Source organism: Alosa sapidissima, chromosome 23, assembly GCF_018492685.1.
Source record: "Alosa sapidissima isolate fAloSap1 chromosome 23, fAloSap1.pri, whole genome shotgun sequence".
In the NCBI taxonomy this organism is placed as follows: domain Eukaryota; kingdom Metazoa; phylum Chordata; class Actinopteri; order Clupeiformes; family Clupeidae; genus Alosa; species Alosa sapidissima.
This window is the reverse complement of record NC_055979.1, coordinates 25,884,920-25,910,958: the sequence shown is the minus strand read 5'-3', so window position 1 is coordinate 25,910,958 and position 26,039 is coordinate 25,884,920. Positions and strand designations below refer to the sequence as shown.

The following is a 26,039-nucleotide window of genomic DNA, read 5'->3' as shown; positions in this document are numbered from 1 at the left end:
ACATTCAAATATATTCATATTTTCACATTTAACTCCAATTTTCATATTTGGAGTCTCACTGCATATTTAAAATGTTCCTGCCTAACAGCCTGTTTTTGATTAATTTACTTTGTATGTCACCTTCTACATTGCCAAGGGAAAGAAGGATAATACATTACCATAAGTCGCTGAATTAAATACAGCTTTGTATCCTGAGAGAACTATTCCAACCTGCTTTGAACTATATGAAGATACCCTGAACGAGCCGCACAACACCAAACATATTCACAACTGAAATAGATATTTATTTATTTATTATTTTATTTATGCATTTTTATTTATGGCTGTCACTTTAATCCAAATTAGTTGCCTTGCTCAATGGCACAGTGGTGGCAATGTCAATAGTGGAATCAAAGCCACTACTTTTCCAGGCTCAGATATACGTCTGACTAGTGTAATCTCTCTGTTGCACATTGTGTCTTTTAGAAGGGGCTATACGGACGGGTAAACAAAATACTCTTACTCAACAAATACTGTTTGTTGCTTGTCACAACATGTTGTCTTGCAGCCAGGAAAAACTTGGTGTCTGGGAGCCCATGCTGTCACATGGGAGGTGTTTAGCTTGTCTGTTTGATTTGTCTCCCTCGTCGGGCAGACAGGGGCAGGGGGTTCTTGCGCTAAGTTAGGCATGTGATTTGCCTGGGCAGGGGATAGGAGGTGGCCGCTCTTCCCCGAATTCAGACTCACAAACAAGTGGTGGGAGGACTCGTGTTGGGGTCAGATTTCACAGCTGGCGGAGGACTATAAATGAGCCCGAGGGCTCCCTGCACGGGCAGATCAAAATAAACCTTTGGACAGCAGAGCAACAGCGAGAAGCCAAGTGAGCTACTCCGATAACCAACGAACAGAGGAAGAGCGGCAACCGGCCTGAACTCCACACTGAGAACCCGTGGAACAGAAAACATGGACATTCAAACTGGTCAGATAGTGCGACCTCCGAGTCCCATGGAGAACCTGGAGAAGCAGCTGAGCTGCCCCATATGCCTGGAGATGTTCACCAAGCCCGTGGTGATCCTGCCCTGCCAGCATAACCTGTGCCGCGGCTGTGCCAACGACCTCTACGACTCCCGCAACCCCTACCACTTCTCCGGGGGCATCTTCCGCTGCCCGACCTGCCGCTTTGAGGTGGTGCTCGACCGGCACGGCGTCTACGGCCTGCAGAGAAATCTGTTGGTGGAGAACATCATCGACATCTACAAGCAGCAGCTAGAGAACAGCAGCAGCAACAGCAACAGCAACAACCTGGAGCCTCCGCTGAAGCCCAAGGACTCCAAGCAGCCCATGTGTGCGGAGCACGAGGAGGAGAAGATCAACATCTACTGCATCACCTGCCAAACCCCAACCTGCTCCATGTGCAAGGTCTTCGGCCAGCACAAGGACTGCGAGGTCTCCACACTGGAAAGTGTCTACGAGGGGCAGAAGACGGAGCTCAGGAACTCGGTGGACATGCTGGTGGCCGGGAATAGCTGTTTACAGGCCGTGCTCACCCAGATGGAGGAGAACTGCACGACCATCCAGGAGAACGCCGAGCTGCAGAAGAGGCGCCTCGGGGAGAAGTTTGACTTCCTGTACGCCATCATGGAGGAGCGCAAGGGCCAGCTTCTGGAGAAGATCACCCAGGAGCAGGACGAGAAGGTGGCCACACTGCGGTCGCTGGTGGAGCAATACAAGGGCCAGTTGGAGGCTAGCACCAAGCTGATGGACACCGCGTCCCAGAGCATGAGCAACAGCAACGTGGCGGAGTTCCTGATCTCGGTGAAGGAGCTGATCACTGAAGCTAAAGATACGGCCAAGAGATCTCTTCTGGAGAGGCCAGAAGCCGGCTTTGAGAAGATGGACCATTTCACGTTGTTCACTGAAGAGGTCGAAGCAATCCTTGCACAAATGGACTTTGGTATCGATGAGGAGGAGGAAGATGAGAGTGAAGACAAGGAGGAGGAGGAGGAGGAGGAAGAGGAGGAAGAAGAGGAGGAATGAGAACAAATCTTTGTTTGAGACAAAGACTTGAATGACTGTTTTGGGAAATATTAAATTACACTCACACATGCACACACAGAGACACTAATACATACATTATCCGAGCTGCTGTCATAAAACAGAATAACAACATTTGTGAGGGAAAAGACTGGAGACTGAAAAGTGCAATCTTAACCAAGCAGTTTTTACACAAACAAAACAAACATTTTTGTACTGACTTTTGAATTTTATACTTTTGTATTTATGTGAAATGTATGTTTATATTGAACTATTTTTGATATCTTCAGTGATAGATATCTCTAGATGTTGACGTTTACACTTGAGTATTCTCCATTTTATGCTTTGATTAGTCAAAGTCTAGTCAAGATGTAGTTAAATATTATTATTTGTAGATGTAGATGTCTAATAGTCTATACATTTGTTTGAATACTTGAAATAATACAGAATGCACTTGATTGTTTAAAATAATAAAAATAATTTTCATTGGAAAATTCAGTGAAAATAAATGGATTAAAGAAAACCAAATCCTTCATTTTGGTTGTTTTTCTACATGTTACTGACCTCAAGCCTTTTTAAATTCAATTCTACTTGGCATTCATATAGGTAGTAGTATGCAGACTATGCCCTAACTTAGACTGCAGCGGTGGTGTTGCCGTTGAAAAGGCGGGCTATTTTTACGGGGTGAGAATGAGAGAAGCAATGGCACTCCAGGAATAGCCGAGCCCTGTGCAGGCAGTTTCAGGTTTCCACGGCTGACCCAGCAGCAGCAGCACCTCACAGCTACAGCTGCTGTCTGGCATGCCTGGCCAAGCCGACTCATGAGCAGGGACGAGGTCAAACAACAGGACACTGCTATGTGCTAAGTGTCACTGAGGGAAAGTCCAGTTATCCAGTACCACCGACTAGGGGTTTTACCTTCCATTATGTTTTTAGGTATTTACTGTATACAGTAAGATAGATTCATATGAGGAGCAGAAGGAGCAGGAGGAGGAGGAGGAGGAGGAGGAGGAGGAGTAAGAGGTCAAGCAACAGGACACTGCTATATGCTAAGTATAAGTATTGCTGAGGGAAACTTCAGTTATTCAGTACCACAGACTAGGGGGTTTGTTTTTGCCTTCCCTTACCTTACAGTACAAGTAAAGGATATTTACAGTATAAGGTAGATTCATATGGATGTAAACACACTGTATGTAACCTTTATTGGCCATGGATCAAGAGCATGAACCTGCACACAGGAGTGTTTTCTACATATTGAAGCCTCACGTTTTGGCCGGGTCACATTTAGGATGAAATTAGAGCTGTATCTTCTGTCGGTCAGCACTACTGGTCTGTCTGGTTAAGGCCAGATCGTGAGTTAGATGATTTAATCTCCATCTAAATTTAGTGTGGATCTGCTTATACCGGCGGCGTATGATGGCCTATGAACGAATCTTACTTTCTCTTGCAAAAAGGCCACGCTATAGCACATTGCACAGATTGCAAGATCTCAGCCATCCCTACAGCTCCGGCATGACTGGCCATAATGGTGTAACAGTGTCTCTATCTCTCATGATGAACCCAGCGGCCTATGGTCATCCCTTAAGAGGAAATGGCCAGAGGTCATTCTATCTATCTAACGTCCTTTCACACGCCTGCTAGCTATTGACAGCTTTAGTTCCACACACAGTGAATAATTAGAACAGACTTCTAAGTTCTAGAATTAGACTTTTGTTCTAGAACTTAGAACTTGGGGACATTAGGAAACTGAGAAGTGTCCAAAGAAATGTGAGGCATTACTTGACAACAGTGGACAACAAGAATATACTATACCTTCAAACTGTAAATCTTTTCAAATTCATTACACAAACTGCAGAGGTATTAATATCAAAAAGAATATTAAAAATATTAATACTGCTTTTATATGTGCAAAATGTAAAAACATATACCAGTACTGATGATATACTGTAAGTCTGTATGTCAGTGATACACTGTAGTTGAGCCACCTGTATGTTTATTTAGATATCCACTGTAGAGTGCCCACGTAAACCTATACTCATAGCTATACACATGCTGGAGTTCAAGCACGAGAGCTTGCATAGCGCTGAGCAGTGTGTGGCTGTCAATCACCACAGGTTTATATTTGTGTACAATATTGCTGCCTCATAAAATACCATGGCTTTGTCTAGAAAATACCACAGACAATAACTTTTATCTGGCTAAGATATTTAAAAAATATAATATAAATATATAATATAATAGAAAAATAGAAATAGAAGTGACTAGTACTATAATACACATATCTGTATAATGTGGTGGGGTCTATATGGCCAACCATCACAGTGACATTGGAAATGTAGTTAGTGCTCTCTGAAACTATGAATATAGAGTGTTTGAAAGACATCCCTTTTATCCCTTGTCAAAGACAAAAGCCTTTCAGTCTGATTTTATCCTATCTGTTCATTAACCTTCTATATTTGGATCACATCTCACTAAATCTTAATTTAGGTAAGTAACCTAACCTTCGCTAAAGTAACCTTTCACAGACTGGCAGATGTCAACACCTAAATCAGTATTTTCATCCACACCCTGTACAAATGTGCTTTGATGTACAAACAACCATGCTTTTGCACTGTAAAAAAGGAAAAGTAAAAAAGGGAAAGTCAGAGGTGTTCAAATGATCAATAAGTTCCAATAGTCATTCAAACTGAGCATTCTATTGGTCTGATTGAATCACGGAAGATTAGTGTGTACACTGTATAAAGAGGGGTTGAAGCACAAAACACTGAATTACACAAACTAGTCATGTTTCTCTTTAAAACACAATGCTATTACATTTAATATATGTGAGTGCAACCAATGTCCACATAATATAATAATAAGTATAACAATATATCTGATGGATTATTTTTTTCAGTGTGCAATACTTTGGTCTGGATGACTGCAGACAAGTGCAGGACTGGTGTTACTAAATAAGAGCAGGACTTCCCCTGGCTGGGTCCCAGCCCCACAGTATCTACAGGCAGAGCTACTTCTGGAGAAGTGATTCAGTCGCCCTTACACCTTATTGCACTGAAGGGCACTCTCTCTCTCTCTCTCTCTCTTTCTCTCTCTCTCTCTTCCTCCCTTTCTCTCCCTCCCCCTCCCTCTCTCTCTCTCTCTCTCTCTCTCTCTCTCTCTTCCACCACTGTTGGCATCCAGCCTGCACACAGAAACCAGGCCAGCTCTTGGTGTTAACAACTTGGGTCTGACAGACACAGTGCACAGCTGATTACAAAGGTGCATGCAACTTCAGACACTACACATAGACAGACAAATACAAATATCTGTGTTATACAGTTTCAAATTCTTTCAAATTTGACAGCTTGTGTCTTTGCTTTCAGTGATTCATGCCATTTGTTTCTTTATCCACTGGCATTTTCTGCAGTGCAGACTGAAGGATGTTTGACGTGTAAAAATACCCCCCATTCATATTTAGACACTGCCTGCCTGTACATGGTGATTACAAAAAATAGCCTTCACTGCTCCTGTCACCTTGCCATAGTGGTGATGTAGTACAGTGAAGTGCAGAAACAGGTTGAAGCTATGACATTTTCAGTTGATATTATTTTTAGCAAGGCCACCAAACTCTTAATTTGTGCAAGACTTCTTCTTTGAGGTGTACAGTTTTAGCAACTAGACCACTGCTCAGACTGGGTAGCTAATGCACAGGAGTGGACGGCAAAGCTGATTTAAAATTAAAAAAAAAATATTTGTACACACGTTACACAGTATAACTCCAAAATACAAAACATATTTGTTCACACACACACATATGTTACACATAGTATAACAGAAAATTATAATTGTAGGGTATAGCTTCACTGACTGTTGATGACTTTCACTATTTAGCTGGCCTATTTTATCAAGAAAAAATATAAAACTAACATTAAATCTGTAAAATAATAATAAAATTAATAAAATTAACATTTATTGTTGCTTACAAATTTGTAAGCAACAATAAATGTTGCTACAAAAATGTTGCTATATTTGTATACATATTTTGATGGGGCACATACCATTATTCCGTGGTTAGCCTTAAGAGGCCTGCTCATCTAACACTAGCCTACAGAGAGACACACTAACATTTCTAAAACCTTTACGTCGTGTATGAGTGTAAAATGCCAGTAACCCTGAGATACTCTCACCATATGCACTGTTGAGAAGTGCCCCATTGGTTCAGTCTTCAGAATGAGACATTTGTCCTGTATTGAGCGATTCCACGGGGGCGGAGAAGGATCTCTTTCCCGTTTCCCTCCCCAGAATACCAAGCCATGTGATTAGCAGGACGATACTTCAGTGCATTCGTAAATCTGTTGCCTAACTTAACGGGAAATCAACGGTAAGGGTGAAGTGGACGGAGAACGGTAATACTATTTTGATATTGCTTTGCATGTTATAAGAGGAATTAGTTTACATACTGTAGTGCCGAGTTCACATAATCTTCATATGAGAATTGATTTTTCTTGCAAAGTTGTCAATACGCGATGACAAGATTAAGTTTAGGCTACTGTGAAGACCGCTTGGAGGTTTTGTGAAGTAAATGTATTTGAGGACTGTTGATATTGAATATTTCACGGTTAAGAGACCACTTATTCCAGTAACATTTAAAATAATGCATGGGTAGGCTTATGAAATAAAAAGGTTAACATGTCTTTGCAGTTAGTAATAGTTCCACAATTTAATCAAATAAAGATGGTGGCTTTAAATAATGTCACCATAATTCTAAAATCATAACTCAGGCGTTTTTAATATAATTCAAAATCTTGTACTGCATAGATTGCAATTATTGATTGCCATACGTACTCAAATTGTAAGCCTTCATGTGGTTGTTTATTTGTAGCCTGGTTGCATATTGCAGAGTGCATGAGCAATGTTACAACAATCATTTGCATCTTATCCTAAGATTATACATCGTATCCTGGCTTTCTGATAGACTGTTTTGTAGATGGTTGATGTCCTAGCAGTGCACAGTTTCAGCTCAGTGGACATAGAGTAGCTGCCACCATGGACAAGAAGCTGGACCTGACGCGCCTAACAGATGAGGAGGCCAAACACATCTGGGATGTGATCCAACGAGACTTTAATCTGAGGAAGAAGGAGGAGGATAGGCTGGGGTGAGGATGTTCACTGTGACAGTCACTAAACACATTTACTAATGATTTTCACAGCATAACTTTATTTTGTATAATAACTATGACACAAATACCCAGACTAGCTGTCTGAGACAAAGCATTTAACCTCATTTCCTTGAGGGAAGCAGCATATGTCGTTCACACAGGAGAGAGAGAATTTAATGACTGACAGCAGGCAAGAGACCCTTGGGCCTGTGCACTAGCTGGTATATGTAGACCATGTGCTTTCCATAGAATATGTTTGGGGCCAGGAATGCTGCTGTGAAAGCCTCCTGTTGTGAGTCAGATCAGGATGATGATCATGATGGAGTCACAAGGCCGATGTGCACCGAGCTTCCCCCTTGGGAAAACAGGACACCATGAGGACTGTTCTCTCTCGATCACAAAGACTCCTCTGTCTCCTTTCATGTGTCCATGGAGGATATGTATTTTGTTTGGTTTTGTGTCTAAGGCTTTTAGTAATGGATGAATTGTATCGCCCAAGGAATCCAGTGAGAGCAGAGGCCATTATCACTGTGTTGTTTACATGCTGTTGCTATATTGGTGCGTCTGACCTGACCTTGGGCTGGGACATTTGTGGTTATTAGCATTTCTTAGCATGCCACATTTACTAAGAATATGAACCAAAGCATTAGCAGTAGTCGTAAGGATATCAACAAGATTATCAGTGGAAATTGCCTTCAAGGAGACATTTATCAAGATTAAAAATGTGTTTTGACCAGCAACATCCTGAAGTAGTACACTATTGATCATCTCTTTTCCTGAAAGTCATTCTTTCTCACAATTGGCTTCTTGCTTGCAGGCAACTGAAGACCCAGATTGAGAAGGAGGACACTAAGAGGGAGCTGCTGACCTCCCAGTCCAGTCTGACGGAGTCCCACTGCATCCACTGTCTGCAGCCATTTCAGTTCCTGGTGAACAGCAAGCGCCAGTGTTTTGACTGCCAGCTGTACACATGCAAGTCTTGCAGTCGCTACAGCAAGAAGGACCATGGATGGGTCTGCGACCCTTGTCGCATGGGCAGGTATGATCCTATGGGAAGGTGGTGACAGAAGCTTTCTCAAATGTAAAAAGCTGTTATGTTAAAGTAACAGTACCAGAAGCCTAGAAAACGGCTGCCACTTCATATCACTTAAGTCTGACTATTTTAGAATCTATCGGAATTCTTCAAATAGTGCCAAGAGCAATGTAGAACACTTTGCATTTACACTAACAACAAAGTAGGGTCTATTTGTGGATGATAGTGAGTGTCAATTTTCGGTTGGGACCAAAGTGACATCAATTAATGCAGTTCTGAGCAAGGCCTGGAATAGCATGTACAGCTGAATAGCATATAGCATAGCCTTTAGGAACAACTTCATTATGTCAAGATAAGTTGCTTTTTAAAAACCAAATTAGTTTTTGAGCCTAATTAATGACTTAAAAGAGTGATTTTAAGAGTGGCTTAAAAGAGTCCTTTGATGTTACAAAGTTGCCCCCAAAGACTATGTCATATGTTAATAAGTTGTAAATGCATAATTCCAGTCCTACTCAAAGCTAGATAGATAGATAGATAGATAGATACTTTATTGATCTCCAGGGGAAATTCAAGGTCTCAGCAGCATACAGACAACACATACACATTCTTTAACAGCCAAAAAAGTAATTAAAGTATATAATATAAAAACACAACTAAGCAATAAGGACCGTAGAAGATAAAGAATATACTAAAATACAAATTACAAATACAAATACAAATTAGCTGCTCTGATTGACGTCATTTTGGTCCCAATTGAAAACTTACACCCTTTATCATTCACAAATAGTGAGTGGGTCTTGGCACACACTGGATGGGCAAGGTCTAGCTCTAATTGCTTGTTAATGTGCTCGCTGTTGAAGCTATTGTGTCTTATTGTTCTCTTCATGCAGACTTCTGAAGATTGGAACACTGGGGTGGTACCATGACAACGTGCGCACCCGCTTCAAACGTTTCGGCAGTGCCAAGGTGATGAGGTCACTGTATAAAAGGCTGAACGGAGAACGTACGTCCTATTTAAAGAACTCTGATAACCTTTGGTGATGTTCAGTCCATCACATGGGTCTCTATGTTCCCATGAGGTAATCCCAGTGTGTCAGCTGACAGAGCAGATGATGTGCTCTTTTGACCGTAGCACCAGTATGGGTAAACAAGAAACCAGTCTGTTAGGTCACAAATCCCCTGCGGGATCTTCATGGACTGTTCGTTCATTTTTGTAGCACTTTGAATGGTTTGTCAAATCAGTTTTGTCTGTTAGAGTAAACTCTTCAGTCCAATACATTGATAGAATTCTTTAGAGTTAAACATCTTTTGTAAATATATGCTCAGCTCAGACATATTGGGATGACATGGCATGACATTAACACTGTGTTACAATAGAGGATTGCTGTGGCTCTAGCTTCTTAAAGTAACATGTATGCACTATGCAATGGCAATGGATAGAGTCAGTATGGACATCATTAGATACATTTTAATGTTTTGCTTTGTTAAGTTGTAATCTTATAAACCACCTTATAAAAACTCAAATGTCAGAAAAGAGACAGGGAAAGCTCTATAGTTTGGCCAGTGCTACCTGCTCTGCTTGAATGGTCCTGGGACTCGGGGATGATTGCATGGAATGTGAGCAGCAGGGGATTAGATTAAAGGAACATGCCAATTTATTAGGAAGTTGGCTCATTTGTCGTCTACCCCAGAGGATACATACCCTTCTCATCTCTGTGCATGCAATGACCCAGTCTGACACTGTTAGCGTAGCTTAGCATAATTCACTGGAAATTCCATTTTAGCTATAGGCTAGCTAGGAAAGGGCTATTCACACCAAGAACGAGAACGATAACTATAACCATAACGATAAAAGCGTTCACACTGAACAACAATAAGCAAAGTCTCTCCTTGTGTTAATGAATGACGGTTAAAATTCGACGGGTTCTGATTGGCTATTAGCTTGGTCGTTCTGAAAATCTCCCTGAAAGTGATCCCCAGCGATTTAGTTGTTCATGTCGTTATCGTTATAGATTATGTGTGAACGTCGTCATTCATATTAACGAGAACGATATTTATTAATAGTTATCGTTATCGTTCTTGGTGTGAATGGGCCTTAACTGGTCTAACCCACTTTCTGTGAATTATGCTAAGCTAGGCTAACTAAGTTATTGCACGCATAGAGAAGAAGGGTAGGTATCCTCTTTTCTAACTCTGGATTGACTGGATAGACTGCAAACAAACAAAAATCCCCAAAAATTGGCATATTCCTTAAAAAATAGACGTATTTCCTGCAAAACTGAAGTGTTTAAACATCTCTCTTCTCTCCCAGGGCCCCGTGAGGATGACACTGTCAGCATGCCTGAAGTGCGCAGTGAGTACAGAAACTCCCAGAAAATGATCCACCAAGGAGAAGGTCAGAGAGCCTGATGCAGTCTGACATCCGTTTGTTTTTTGGGTCATTCCATGTGAAAACAGCCAATATCGGGGTATCATGTACATGACACCTCTCAGATTTTGCTGAAAAGCGGTGAATATATGCCTTATGTTACCAAACAAAGGAATCTGAAGTTTCAGGTCAATATAACGGTTTGCCTGTGGCGTCCATTTGAATTTCGGGTGCCACGGCCCTAATTGACAGATTGGAATTTCACATTTCATCTTTTGCCATTTTTGGAAGCCCATAACGTCTGTTCTAATAGTGGTAGAGGGCTGTTTGGGCAAGAGGTGGGTCACCAAGTCCTAAAAAATGTTGACGGCATGTGTGATTTTTCACTTTTTGGGTGGCCCTAGCACCACAATTAATGATCATATTTATTCTAAACAGGATTATTTGTTATATGTGGGAACCTTGCTCTTGCCAAAATGAATTTGAAGGGTATGGTACCACTGGTGGGGGTTTTATGGGGGTCCAAAAACCCTCTCCGGCAGAGGTGACTGTTTTGGAACCCCATATTTGGACCCCAAATGACCATGTGGGCACTTGATGATCCTAACAGGATTTATACCAGATAAAGATACATATTTCTTCTTTCTTTTAATGAAATAAAAATTTTGACTATGAAGCTCCATAATATGAATTTTATTCTTCATAATGCACCATTTTGGACATTGTTTCCAGAAGTCTGGAATGTAGATCGGGGAGAATTTAGTGATGATAAAGCATGAAAATAGTGGAAATATTTCCTCAGTATTATCCTCAGTGATGGCAAACAATTAAATACTGAGACTGTCACGGATTAACCCCTTATCCCCCATGAAAGAGACCTGCCACCAAACTTTTAAAGAACTAAATAACAAGAATGTTACATAGTGTACGAACACTACAAATAAAAGGGAGTTTTTCCTTGCCCCTGTCACTCTCCAAATAAAATTGAAAATAAAATTGAATAGTGTCTTTAACTATTATCCAAGAAATTGTGGAAGCAGTGGCATAATTTTGTTATGGTCCTTTTGGTCAAGTTTGTATTGGTGAGCACTGTGTCCATAGATGTCTGGCACACTGACACAACAAATGATATGTTGGAATGGCACCCAACAGGGGATCTGTCTTTGGTCCGATGGCCATGTGAGGATGTTGTTGACACACTTCATGAATTTCAAAAAAATGTCACCATCTTCATCTGAACGTTCAACAATGTTTCCAATGAACCAGTCATCATCATAGATACAGGCAATGAGAGGGTTTTTGGACCCCCACCAGTGGTACCATACCCTTCAAATTAATTTTGGCAAGAGCAAGGTTCCCACATATAACAAATAATCCTGTTTAGAATAAATATGATCATTAATCTTGGTGCTAGGGCCACCCAAAAAGTGAAAAATCACACATGCCATCAACATTTTTTAGGACTTTGGTGACCCACCTCTCACCCAAACAGTAAGGAATGTTGATTCTGCCTCCGAATTGTGTAGTACAGACTACAATGAACTACCACGCCAGTTTCCAGCCCTCTACCACTATTAGAACAGACGCTATGGGCTTCCAAAAATGGCAAAAGATGAAATGTGAAATTCCAATCTGTCAATTAGGGCCGTGGCACCCGAAATTCAAAGGGACGCCACAGGCAAACCGTTTGAGATATTGACCTGAAACTTCAGATTCCTTTGTTTGGTAACATAAGGCATATATTCACCGCTTTTCAGCAAAATCTGAGAGGTGTCATGTACATGGGTGGCTGAGTTGGCGTGGAATGACCCTTTTGTCCGTTTTTCTCAGGTGCTCATAATGGTCATCATGACGACGACTACATGGACGCAACTGAAGCTCAGCGTTACAAAATGGTACCATGCTCATCTCTACACAGAATTTAGAAAGGATTCATAAATAAGATGGAACAATTTTTCTGAAAGCAAATGACAGAGCTTAAGGGCTGAGTACCAGGCGCGTAACTGAAGCGTTCCGTTCGCGTTGCGTCTGCTGCAACAATTAGCTTCCATTATAATCAATGGAAGTAGCTACACCAGACGTGACAGTGGGGCGTACGTTCAAAAAAAATAGACCATTCATCTAAAATGGATTTTACGCGTTGCGAACGGAGCGCTTCAGTTACGCGCCTGGTGTAGCTCATACCTAAATCCCCAATTTTATGGCAAACTCACGAAGGGTGTACAGATTAGAAGTAGAGTCACCTTAGTGTTACTGAACAGCTTTCTTCTTCTTCTGTTGTTCTTAGATGAGGAAACAGAAGCGCCTTCTGTCTGTCCACCCGCTGGACTTTGATGTGGAGGAGTACATGGCCAACTCACGCCGGCAGTCTGTGCAGGTATCCAAGAGGAGGTACCAGGGTCACTCACCCAAGGGGGAAAAAATACTCATCTTGTACATACAGAATGAGTGGGGATGGGATTTTATGCCTCTAACCCAGTGGTTCTCAAACTGTGGTATGCGGACTCTCTCTAGTGGTACTCCGGGAGTCTCCGAGATGGTTTTTTTCTTTCATAAAGATGAAATAATCACATCAAATTATATCAAAATATGTACAATAAAAAATCCTTGATCAATGAAGTTAAATTTAAACTAGTTTTTGCTTTCTTGGGGGAAAAATGATGTGAAACAGTATGTGCAATGTAAAATATGTCGTTTATTTGGTCCACTACTGAATTTTAATAATGTCAGTTATAATGGTGATACTTGGAGAGCCAATTGTTTTCTGAGGTGGTACTCAATTGTGAAAAGTTTGAGAACCACTGTTCTAATACATCCCATTTGGAGCCATGATTGAATGAATGTTTTTGATCATATCATGTTCGCTTTCTTTTCCTCTGCTTGCCATCACAGCTTAGCTTGTCAACCATTTGCTAATGCTTCATACAGTTAAACTAGCCTATTGGCTCCTATTGATTGATATAAAAAATTAATATGGGCTTACTTTTTTCATGAAAGACAAAAAAATAGTTTAAATTTAACTTCAGTGATCACGTGGTTAAGGATTTCGAATTTTGGAGAATCCTGGAGTACCACTAGAAGGAGTCAGCGTACCACCAGTGGTACCCGTAGCACAGTTTGAAAACACAACAGTTCTAGGAGAAAACGTGGCACACATTACTTACTTTTACCGTTGTCTTCCTGCTTGTCCTGTGTATGTAGTATATTCATGAGGAAAGAGGCTCACGGAATGACCTGGACTACAGTACAGAGATGTATCATCAACACCGCATGAACCGCAGGAAGAGTCTGGACCGATACACACGACCTGGTGAGTGTGTAAATTGGTTTTCAGTGTTTTTATTTTCGAAGGGGGGTGGGGGGGGAGGGCAGCGGGTGTTATGCCTTTAATCCAATGGGCAATCTGTAAGCAGTTATCTAACCAGTTCAGTAACATCAGTTGCTTGATTAAGGTTAAGAAAATGTTAAACCCTTTTCGCGTTTGCTGGAGGGAGTGGCACACAACAGTTTCACAAAGTCGGTCTACTGTACATTGCCGTAAAACAAGGTCCTGAAGACAACAACCACAGGAAAAAGGCATGTTTGCCGATGTTTTAATGTAAACAGGAAGTTGATATGCCAGTAAAAGCGAATCCAAAATGGAGTCGTGCATAGAGTGCATAGGACAGTGAAGAGGGTGGGATCTCTGGTGATCCATCTGGATAAACGCTGCTGTCATGCAGACAGATAATCCCCTCTGCAACTATGGTAACAGGTGTGTCTTGATGTGCAGAGATTAGAGGAAAATGGTAGCCTAGAAATGTAATTTGCTGCCAGGGTAGTCTAGCAACTTCGATAAGGCCAATCACAGGTGGGCTTAACATAATGATTGATGGCATAGTTGTAATGGGTCGGGCTGAATTCCCTGCTACTTGAAAACAAAGAAAAAAGAAGATGGATGTTGCTGTTGGCGAACAGCGTGACACGAGTTAAGTTTTTTATAAGTTGGCAAAAGTTTGAACTAGCCAACTAGCTCCGCTGGTGGGAAAACGCATGGGACTCATGAGTTGTAGCGCTATCCTATTGCGTGCAGTGGGAATTTGAAAGACAACCGATTATCCCGGCCCTCGGACTGAGCACTGCGAACGGTGAGTCCCCAGACCCTACATCTTGATGTGGGTCTGGCTCGTCAGGCTAGGAAAAAGGACTTTGAAGATAATATAATAATTGATTCTCCTTGTTGAAGCATTAAAGCAAGGAAACCCTCCCTCATGTGTAGGGGCTTGGTTCATGAATTCACTTGAGCATGACAAAGCTATCGGTCACTCAGGCGGTGTCATGCTATGTTGGAGTAGGAACTGACCATGCTGTTACATAAGTGACACTGCATTTTGCAATTTTGCATATATATATATATATATATATATATATAATTTATTACTATGCTATTAACAATTGAAATCTAGATTATTTGTTGTTCATGTCAAAATCAATCAATCAATCAATCAATCAATCAATAATAAAAACACAATTCTGATTCTTCCCCAGATGATGGGCTGTATGCTGAGCACAGGATGGTGCGGGCGCGCTCCCTGTCCAAGATCAGCGCTCCGGTGCCCCAGCGGCAGGTGTACCTGGACACATCGGAGGAAGAGGACGGATTCCGCTACCCCGTCTTCCAGCTGCCCCCCCGCAGACGCAGCAGCAGAGCCTCCTCACAGGAGAACATCAACCAGCCCCCACCGGTGTGTGTGTGTGTGCGATTGTGTGTGTGTGTGTGTGGGGGGGGGGGGGGGGGGGGGTTTCATGGAAGAATTTAAATTACTGTTGCAGGCTAGTGGCATTTCTCTGTCCGTATAGCCTACATGGTGCTGGGTGCAAGTTTCTCAGTCACTATCAGATGATCTGATTCATTTAGCATGACTTGTCCCCCACATGACGAGCTCGTAATGTACTTTACACTTCACCTTAGCTAACCTGAGTAGCGCTGCATCAGTATGTCAGCTGAATAATGGACAGTAGCATACTGCTCCTCAGGCTTTATCAATTAGGCAGGATCATTATGTTTATTATTCTAAAACTGATAGTTCCGATCCTTGATTGTGATTGGCTGAATCACGTTTGATGCCATTGTAAAATACAACATAAACATACACCTTGACCGCATTTCATTCTATATTACTGCGCTACCATAACTTGATACAAAAGTTAAAGTAGCTGCGTCTTGACATTGCTTGGCAACGATTCAGATAGAGGAAATATATTTCTTGGTGGAAGAATGATTATCTAGGAATAACTTGTTATATTTCTAATTGCTGTGCCTTTACTTTATGAAACGTTGCCAGGTATTTATAGTAAGAGTTTTAGAAAAGCAATAAGCCACTCGAGTCCGTAGGTTACACTGATTCTACAACAGCTAAGGGGGGTTTAAGAACGCCTACTGGTTAGCATTTCGGACTTGTAACCGGAGGGTTGCCGGTTCAAACCCCGACCAGTAGGAAGCGGCTGAAGTGCCCTTGAGCAAGGCACCTAACCCCTCACTGCTCCCTGAGCGCCGCTGTTGTAGCAGGCAGCTCACTGCATCGGGATTAGTGTGTGCTTCACCTCACTGTGTGCTGAGTGTGTTTCACTAATTCGGATTGGGATAAATGCAGAGACCAAATTTCACTCATGGGATCAAAAGAGTATATACTTATACTTTTGTATCGCCTATATTTTGTTTGTTGATGTTTTGGTAAAGTTCAATGTTTAGGAAATACTATAATATTTCCTGTCAGGTTTTGTAAAAAGTTTGGACCCAAGTGCAGAATCAGTTCACAAAAACAAGTTTATTTAACAGAAGAAACAACTCCAACATCTTGTCATACGGTGAAAGCTGAACAAAAAGCAGACCCTCGGTCACAAAACTGAAGACAGCAAAAGGCTGACAAACCAGAAGCACAGTCCAAAGAGTATTCCACAGGCAGGCAATGGTCAGGTCCGAGAAGCAGTCCAAAATAGCAGACAGGCAGGGAAAATCCAAGAGACAGGTCACAGGCAGAATTCAAACAGGCAGGTAGACAGCTCAACAGGTAGCGTCAGCGGCTTGAATGTGCTCAGACAAATAGCTGGGACAATCTGACAAACTGGGGCTGACACCACACAGAATAAGTAGGCCTAATCATTAGGACTAAATAAAGAGCAGGTGAGCAGACAATCAGAAAGGGGCAAACAAGAAACAGGTGATCACAAAATGGCCGACTAGGATGACAACAGGAAGTGAAACATGACAGGTGAGGGCGGGATCTTTACACAAAGAAAAACAAAAACACATGGTTGCAAACACCCAAAATGTCCAGCAGGGGCCTGTTGCACAAAAGCAGAATTAAGACATCTGGGATAAGTTACTGAGCTGCGCTCAATGAATCCAAAACAAGAGCGTACAGGCTTAATTGGTTGCACAACAAGCAAGCCAGGATGAGCAGACACGGATTCATCAAGCCAGGTGAAACCTATCCTGGATAAGTGCGCGCTCACGGCTCCCTCAAATAGACCCCGCCACCGATCACAGATTCACTGATTCACCATGGCAACTAGAGCGGCTTCATTGCTTCTTCTACGGTGTGAAGTAGGTAGATAGCCTTCTCACAACAGCAACAAACAGCAACACCTCTGTTAAGGAGAATATTGCAACTAGTGCTGCGACCACCACGCGTGAAATGGTTAGGCACTCCTGTGACGTCACATTGTTGCATGACCGGTCGGGAATGGCGAGTATGTAAAAGTTAATTAATGATCACAAACATTTAAATAATGGCAGTGGGTCTAGGTATATGTGATAACAATGTGTAGTGGGCAGTGGAATAACTATTGGTTTCCGTTTGTGGTGACTGGTGACTGAGATAAGGGATGAGATTAAATAGATCCTGGAATTTAGCCTGGTCTGGAGCAGGCTTGCTCCACAGAATAAATCGCCATGGTAACTTATACCATAACATATCCTGCTGCCCCCTATCCCGCTTTTGTGCAACTGGATCACGGATAAATTGAGCCAGGATAACCAAGATATCCCGGCTTAATCCCTTATCCTAGTTTTGTGCAATAGGCCCCAGGTGTCGTGAAAGCCGGAATACTTACAATTTCCTGTGTGTATGTGTGTTTGTATGTGTGTGTGTGTGAGTGTGTGTGTGTGTCTGAGCGTGAATGTTTATGAATATGTGTATATTCTCATTAAGTCCTGTTCATACCTCCTTTCTTATGAATGTTTCTTTTTCCTTCTCTCCTTCTCTATCCTCCTCTCCTGGCCAGATAAATGAGCTGAACAAGCGCATGTCTGCTATTGAGAGCCTCCTGAATCGACTGGAGGAGAAGATCACCTCCCCCCCTGAGGTAACTATGAAACGCATCTCAGATAGATGCTAGCATGAATGCTAACCCTAGCAGAAGATCACCTTCCCCGCTGAGGTAACTATGAAACACCTCTCAGATAGATGCTAGCACGAATGCTAACCCTAGCAGAAGATCACCTTCCCCACTGAGGTAACTATAAAACGCCTCTCAGTACGGAGTAGTGTAGTGTAGTTCAGTAGTGTTCTTGTTCTGAGCTGAAATACCTGTTTTAAAGATACACAATGGAATAATTGATATCTATGTCCCTTGGCCCAATATTCAACTTTATTTAGGCCAGGGCTTAATATGGTTAAAAGTGATTGCCAGCTTGGCAACCAGGCATGAGGTTTTGGTTGCCAAAGCCAACCAAATCTGGTTGCCACTTGTAACAATTCGGTAGCCAAGGGTAACTGTGCAACCAATAATGTCGATCCCTAATTTAGACATACACAGTTAGTCAAAAGCTGACAGTATTAAACTTTCTGGGTGTGCATTGGCAATATCAGAGACTTCCTTCTCTGTATTTAAGTCAGTGTAGCATCAGAATGAGTTTTGAAGCCGTTATTTTAAGAACTGTATTGTTTTGCTTTAAAGGTTAAACGCTAAACTGTAACACTGCTGAAGGGGTTTTACTTCAGTGCAGCGCCTCTTAAGTGAGTGAAGTAAGTGTGGATAGAATTATGTCAGATGGACGAAGTATCCCTATAAATAATCTTTATCCTGTGACCCCAAATGACTTGTTATTTACGACAGCACTCAACGCTTGGCTACAGAATTAAAGAGCATAGGGTTGGGGTGAGGGGTGGGGATCAAGACTAAAAATACATCGAAATTGAGTAATACATCTTTTAAATGCAAGTTTATCTGAGGCTCCACAGATACAGGAAATGACTAGTATTGGTATTCATAATTTTCATATATGTTCAGTGTGTGTGTGTGAGTGTGAGTAACTTAACTTAATAATTATTGTAATTTGCACCTACAGAGTAGAGCCCTGCACAGGACTATTTTATTCATCCCGCCTGCTCCCGCAACTTGTGTGTTACACTCCCACCCGCTCCCGCAATGTGCACGTCCACTCCCGCCCGCTCCCGCAATGTGTATGTCCATTCCCGCCCACACCCGCAAAACTCGAGAATTTATGCCCGCGTAATAATAGAGATGCATTGATTTTGTATCTTCTCCCATCCCGCAGGAGAAACACGTCATTTTATAGACTATTAATAAAGAGATTCATGGGGTTGATTGTTTCTCCATCCTGTCGCTAGTGTTAACCTTTCCTGATTGCTTCGTTTCCGACCATAGTCAGAAAACCAGGGGTGACTCGTTACCTCCAGGGCCAACGTTATAAAATAAATAACATCAGGGTAAAAATCCTGTTTCTGGTGAGCAAATGAATGAGCCTGGCTTTTAGCCTGGGGTTTATTTCGGACACTGCACACTCGGTACAAGACTTAAACTTATTCCACTAACTCTACTCCGGTCGCATACACGTCTGCTTCCTCTTTCTCTCTATCCCTGCTCTAACCACTTCCCACACACTGTTATAGACTAACTTGCCATACATAACTGAAAATTCCCGGAATTTTGCAATCCTATATGAGGGACATCCTTATTGCACTTTGACCTTTGACCCTAAGCCTTTTTTTTGACCCAAGCGTTTGTCTTTGTGGCTGTAGCCTGCGCGTGGCTCATTGGGGAACCAGCAGGTGGAGGCGGAGAAGCTGAGGAGGAAGTTGGACGAGCTGATGAGCGACCGAGCTCTCTCATCCGACGAGGAAGACTCCGGAAAGAGAAGCACCCAGCCTAAAGGCCCTGGGATGAAAGCCGGTCCGCTGGTGGCCCCTACTCCAGAGGTGGCCGAGTCCAGCTCCTCCAGTGATGAGCCTACAGAGGCTCAGAAGGCAAGATCTAGTATTTATTTTGCCCATAAGCTGTGCTAAATCTTGTAACCATGAACACTGCTAAAGCTACTATTTATGTTGCTCATAATCACGGCTAAATCTAGTTAATTTTTTTTCTAAGGCAGCTTTGCATTACATATATCACAAATGCTATGCTAACATAACCCAACTGTTAAAACTAATGATCCTTTTATTAATATATCATGACCTGTTTATTTTGATTACCATGGAGACAATGTGCATGAGCAATGTAGCGTTAGAACTATATTATACCCCATTAATGTTCTGTTAGAATGCTGGAATTATCAAAAGCTGGAAACACTGCTTGTAAATTTTAATGTGTTTGTTAGCCTGGCAGTAGACCAGCGGCTGCTGGCGACTATACTGATTGGAAAGTTTGGGAGCATATGCATCTTGTTTGGTTAAAGACATAAAAATGATAAAGAATCCTGTGATCTTCTGGATCTGTACTGTAATGAATAAATATATTTTCCACACAAAGCATATTTTCCAGATTCTAAGTTGCATTTTTTTAACCATGACAGAGCTACAGGGTCAAGTTTGGTATAGTGTAGGCCTAGAAATGTACAGTAACTGATCAACAACTATCTGTTGTGGCGACCTGTAGTATATCTTGTCCATATCTATATCTAACCCTAACCCTAACTTGCACAGAGTCTGAATCAGAATTTCTGTATTGTCATTTTCATTGCATAACAAAATTGCATTCACACAACAGAACAAATAGTAGCAATAATATATCTTGTCCACTTGCACAGAAAAAAAGCACACTCTCTGTTTATCACCTCAATCCTACATAGTTTTCATGACATAATAAGGTCTTTCCAAATAATTCAATACCACTCCTGTAATTATTCAAAGATAATTAACCAGACTTGAATCGACCGATCTAGTATTTGTTATCTTATCTGAAAAATGAAGTAATGTAGCTAGTCTATGACCAAGTAGGTTTGCTATGTTGCTATGCTATGCTTTTTGATATGTGTTTGCTATGTTGCTATGCTATGCTTTTTGATATGTGTTTGCTATGTTGCTATGCTATGCTTTTTGATATGTGTTTGTCATGTTGCTTGTATATTGCTGAACTGCTAGAGTAAGAGTGACAGATGAAGAAATATGTCACATGGACAGTAATCCTGATGAATTGCCTTGTGGTCTGCACAGGCATTACAGGGAGTAATAGGCCAACGTGACTGATGCAAGTTATCTTAATATTCATTGAGGCATCTGGTTTAACTTATCGTCTGAAAATTACAGAAGGAGTAAAAAATCACCTTAAAACTCAAAACCTGGCCAAGGTATTGTAGCAAAACACCAAGATGAATAAGCTTGAAGAGTTTCCAGTCAGTATGGCTATCACTAACATCTACTGCTTGGACTAACTACTGTGAAGCTGCACTGTGCAGCTGAGCTGGATCATTTAATGTGATATGGTGTCTTCATTCATTTTGTATTCAGAACACTGTCCAAAGGTTGCAAATACAGGTCCTGAGCCAGACCCAGGCTTAGACAAGGCCAATGTAGATCCTTTCAGTCTTTTCCTGGAGGGTTTCCGGTTTAATCGTTCCAAATCAATGCTGATAAGTTGTGATTTTAGCGTAGCGCTCTATAAAATGTCAACTTTAAAACTGTTCATATATATTTGTTTATCCATGAGTTACCATTAGCTCAATGTTGTTTTCTGTACCACCGGAAATGGCGTGGGAACGCGTGTTTGTTTATGTAGTTGAAGGGTCTATACTGTATGTGTACTAGTGCCTAATGACTGTCCCCTTTACATGGCTTACAGAGATCTTCTGCAGCGGCCCTTTGTGACATCACAACTGAGGTTCTAAGAACCATTAATGCGACAGAAAGTGCAATGACTGACTTGAGCCCCTCAGTGCCCAAAGACAGACCTCAGTTAGTGGGAACAGATGTCAGGCAAGCAGATGAGGCTTACAGAAAACTTGAGGAAAATGTAAGCTTAACCTGCACTCAATGAGATTTCGTCACATTAAAGTATAATGTCAAGAAAAGGTGCAGGAAGTATTTCTATTCAGCATTTTGTACATTTTGCTTGTCCGCATATATTTTGCAGACAACTCAACTTTTAACGTTAACTTAGCACTAGACCTTGATACATTAAAGATACGTTTTCAAATCGAAACAGTGGAAACTGTTTTTCACAGAAAAGAAATATTGATCAGAATTGAAAAGTAAAGAGAATCATGAAAGTATCACTGAAACAGGTCAATTGACTTGTTGAAATGAGAGCTGTGGTTTTAATGCATGTTGGATGGAAAACATAACAGAGTTGTGCAGCCTTAACCAGACCTAACACTTTCTCGCATTTGCAAGTTCATTTCAGTTTCACTCACTGGTCACATACCAAAGAAATGCATCCAGAGTATTTCGGAAATATGATTGATGACCATGCAAAAATCCTTACAAACATTATTGAAATAATGCCTCTCGTGTTAAGAACATATGGAACATTCTGGGAGTTTATATTATTTCTGTGATACTGGGAAATAATGATGTAATCAGATTCTTTATTTTCTCTGCACATTTCACACAGATTGAATTGTACTAATGTGTAGTGTGAACTGAAATGAGATGCAACATTTGGGGGCAAACACTGAAAATGTGTTTTCCAGTTGTAAGGGATTATGGTAATAGATAGATAGATACTTTATTGATCCTCAAGGGGAAATTCAAGGGATAATGCACGGGTTCAATGCATTGATTGCAAACCACCTGTAACTTTAGATGTATTATATTCATTATAAAAGGCATTGAATGTCGGTTTTGTGGAGCTTATAATTAGTCAATGAATATCAGGTTCCTGCAAAGAATTTCATCACCGGTAGATTTATCGAGAACAATCATCTTTGCCAAAAATACTCTGGATGCATTTGCCTGGTTCTGTAAGTGTGAAAATTCTGAAATCTTACATCATTTTTAATTTCCATTTTTGATGACTGCTGCCTGTCATGTCTGAATTGGCTGCTTTCTCATAGGTGTACATGGCAGCAGGAAAGTCCTTCGACATGGAGAAGACGTTGGAGGATCTGGAGCTGAGCACCAGAAACCAGTACGGCTGCATGACGGACTCCGAGTTATCCGAACTCGAGGACCAAGTGGCTAAGGCGGCCGCCAAAGTCCAGTCCACAGAGAGCGAGGTAATGAGCTTGAGACTAGTTTAGGACATAAACCTGTTTATGCTATTTTCATTGTTGATAATCATTGCTGACATTTGCTGATATTGTTGTCATTATTACTATTACTATTATGCTTAATGTAGGTTTTACAACTTAATTTGAAACTATACATTAACTAATAGTGTTCAGTTACTGTAAGTCGCTCTGGACAAAAGCCTGTGCCACATAGACAAACTTGATCTCTGTGTCAGCCTGGACTATCTGTGAATTCTATAACACCTGGCAAATAAAAAAAAAAAACCAAGTGTCTGTATTTTTTTCTTGGCCCTCCCCTGGGCCTATCTGTCTCCACTGCCACCCCATGTCCTCCTTCTCTCCTCTGTACCGATCTGTCTCTTCTCTCCCAGGTGTCAGACATCGAAAATAGGATTGCTTCCCTCAACACTACTGGACTTCCGACAGACAAGACAAAGGTCAAAAAGGTGAGTATTTCTTTCTTGGTTCAGTGTTTGCCATATACAGTAAAATAATGTTTTTAGTGTTTGCCATATACAGTATAATAATGTTTTAGTGTTTGCCATATACAGTATAATAATGTTTTTAGTGTTTGCCATATACAGTATAATAATGTTTTAGTGTTTGCCATATACAGTATAATAATGTTTTTCGCACTGTAAACAAAAACACCCTTTTTTCTTACTTCTTCTTTCTAACACATTCGCAGACATTGACAACATCACAGAGACGAAAGTTTTCTCAAGATGTTGCAACAAGTAAGATATAAAAAAGCATGACATCCAACTCCAATTATCCAAATCTGCTGCATGTTATATGACAAGATTTAAATAAACCTCTCTATCTGCAGCCTTTTCAGGACACCCCTAATCCTAAACCGACCCAAACCTAGAAATAATGTTCATAGAGTAATGTTCATTTTTCTGACTTCTTTCTTCATCTTTTTTGCCTTTTTGAGACGTCTAAAACCTCTCTTTGTTTCCCACCCATTAGAACCCAGTAATGGCTCAGGATTTCACAGGGAAAAGATCAATTAACTTTTGAGAGGAAGATTTCCTCCTCACTGGTACTGACTGCAGCCATTACAAATACAGTTCAATGAAAACTGGTGTCACAGGTGTCAAAAGTGGCTTGAGTGACTCAGAATGCAAATATTATTGTCATAATGTTGTCTCCAATGTATTTATTTAATGTTATGATGCATTAAAGCAGAAGTGTATATCATAAAGAATCATAAGGTGATGTGGGAGGCATTATCACAATGATTATTAATAAATCAAATAAACAAAGTTTAATAAATCAAATGAATAAACCAAACTGCTATTACACATTACCCTTATAATAATCAGTAGCCTAATGTAACCATATCCACTTTTGACATCTGTGATATCATAATGTTATGGATATGTAGTTACCTATATAGGCTAGTGATAAGTGCTGCTCTAATGAAATATTATGTAAATGGAGTCCTTTATCCACCACAGTGCGCTCATACCCAGCCTTTAGGACCAGCATGCAATGACGGAATTTCCTGAAATTCCTTGTGCTCTTCAGATTTCATAAGGGGAAAAATAGTGTCCTTTCTTATTGGTAGTAGTTATAGTAGTAGCAGCCTAGTAGTAGTAGCAGTAGTAGTAGTAGTAGTAGTAGCAGTAGTAGTAGTAGTAGTAGTAGTAGCAGTAGTAGTAGCAGTAGTTGTAGTAGTAGTTGTAGTAGTAGTAGTAGTAGTAGTAGTAGTTGTGAGTAGAACATAGGCTTGTAGCTAACGGTACACTAATAGTATCATTCATTTAATGTCAGGAGTGATTATTCTTCATCTAACTTTTTGTGTGCTTTGTCATCTTGTATTCTTGTATTCATTGTTACAATTTGATTCACTCTGTGTCTGAGAGAGCATGGTTGTGTCAGTATACAAGTCATATTTAATTACACATTGACGATGAACCTGATGATTGGCCTGATATGATTAAAAATTAATGTCTAAATCAGTTGTGCTATGTTGACTATTAAAACTTAAAACCATTATATCTTTGTTTGCTATATTTTCTTTTTCTTGCTAATACGTGATAAGTCATTGATTATTCATGCAGTATTACTAGTTTCTGCACCTCCTTGGTGCTGTAATGGTCTACACTGCGCCCTAGTGGACATATTAATGAGTGAATGTTCTCAATTTAGCAGAGCCTACAATATACCTTTGGTCTAGCTTCAGCCTCATCTATATTACGTTCTAACCATTTTACACAGTTCCAACAATCAGAGAGTAATCAGCAATCAGAAATACTATCTGCACACTTCAGTCACACTGTCAGGAAAGTAAATCTACAGTAAAAAGTGAATGCAAAGTCCCCCATCCCCCCCGCCCCCCATGCGTGTGAGAGAAAATAATCATTCCAAATATGTAAGTATCTAAGTACAGTAGCATACATTGCTCACTGTAATGGACAAAGATTACCTCTAGGGGCAGCTATAAGACAGCAATACTGAAGATCAGCTGTTTAGATCCACAGATTTGTTATCAGTAAAATTAATGTACAATAAAACAGGGATGAAACATTATTTTTAAGTCAGTAGTTTAGGGGAGAATAGCATACAGTAAGAACAACAGCTTGAATAACAACAACGATAGGGCCTAATTTCCCATTCACTGGTTACAGACCTACTGAGAAATAATTGAGAGCTATAGCCTAGTCTACAGTCCACAAGCCATAATCTGAACCAGAAAATGCCTGTTCGTTTGCCGGGATGGTTCAGTTACATCATATAGCCTAACTTATTGGAATGGATATCTGGTGTCACTTTAATGACATTGACATGTAATAAATAGCCTATTATGTGCCATGCGAAATGTGAGCTTCCTGCGTAAATGTAAAGACGGCATGCTTTTAGCAGAGGATGGCTTTCCATGGACATAAATCGGGTGAGAGGAGAGAATTAAACTCCCTGGCTCGTCCAGTCCCGCCCACATTATCAAGAGCTCAGAATTGCGGGTTGCAATCAGGCCGTTGCGCCCCGGAACGTGTATTTGGAGGTTTGCAAGTCTTATGGGTCGGTTTG

At 41.0% G+C, this 26,039-nt stretch overlaps 3 protein-coding genes across 15 annotated transcripts in view; all 3 read left to right on the top strand.

Moving 5' to 3' along the window:
* The first annotated feature begins 805 nt into the window (after positions 1–805).
* On the top strand, positions 806–2,567 carry trim63a (tripartite motif containing 63a). Its single transcript, XM_042080370.1, has one exon. The coding sequence runs from the start codon at positions 943–945 to the stop codon at positions 2,014–2,016; it is 1,074 nt and encodes a 357-aa protein (XP_041936304.1). The 5' UTR covers positions 806–942; the 3' UTR covers positions 2,017–2,567.
* Positions 2,568–6,118: 3,551 nt separating this feature from the next.
* On the top strand, positions 6,119–24,966 carry mlpha (melanophilin a). 2 transcript variants are annotated; one of them, XM_042080359.1, is made up of 16 exons: positions 6,119–6,373; positions 6,968–7,148; positions 7,969–8,190; positions 9,075–9,187; positions 10,496–10,579; positions 12,383–12,447; positions 12,840–12,929; positions 13,754–13,862; positions 15,080–15,276; positions 17,819–17,899; positions 19,579–19,803; positions 21,614–21,784; positions 22,827–22,988; positions 23,375–23,449; positions 23,692–23,740; positions 23,976–24,966. In XM_042080359.1, the coding sequence occupies exons 2-16, from the start codon at positions 7,039–7,041 to the stop codon at positions 24,017–24,019; spliced, it is 1,797 nt and encodes a 598-aa protein (XP_041936293.1). In that variant the 5' UTR covers positions 6,119–6,373; positions 6,968–7,038; the 3' UTR covers positions 24,020–24,966. The 2 variants fall into 2 exon arrangements, with proteins under 2 accessions (XP_041936293.1, XP_041936294.1); XM_042080360.1 differs by having other exon boundaries at positions 6,352–6,398.
* Positions 24,967–25,986: 1,020 nt separating this feature from the next.
* lrrfip1b (leucine rich repeat (in FLII) interacting protein 1b) overlaps positions 25,987–26,039 on the top strand; it is a 35,811-nt gene continuing 35,758 nt past the window's right edge. For all 12 annotated transcript variants that reach the window (XM_042081173.1, XM_042081171.1, XM_042081166.1 and 9 more), the window contains exon 1: positions 25,987–26,039. This exon is cut by the window's right edge and continues 596 nt beyond it. The gene's annotated coding sequence lies outside the window, so the exon portion shown is untranslated.

What these genes read in the sequence shown, in the direction of transcription:
- trim63a (XM_042080370.1), top strand. Translation starts at nt 943, where the DNA reads ATGGACATTCAAACTGGTCAGATAGTGCGACCTCCGAGTCCCATGGAG.
- mlpha (XM_042080359.1), top strand. Translation starts at nt 7,039, where the DNA reads ATGGACAAGAAGCTGGACCTGACGCGCCTAACAGATGAGGAGGCCAAA. An exon ending in GGACCGATACACACGACCTG is followed by an intron (nt 13,863 to 15,079) that starts GTGAGTGTGTAA and finishes ATTCTTCCCCAG; the next exon opens with ATGATGGGCTGTATGCTGAG. An exon ending in AGATCACCTCCCCCCCTGAG is followed by an intron (nt 17,900 to 19,578) that starts GTAACTATGAAA and finishes TTGTGGCTGTAG; the next exon opens with CCTGCGCGTGGCTCATTGGG.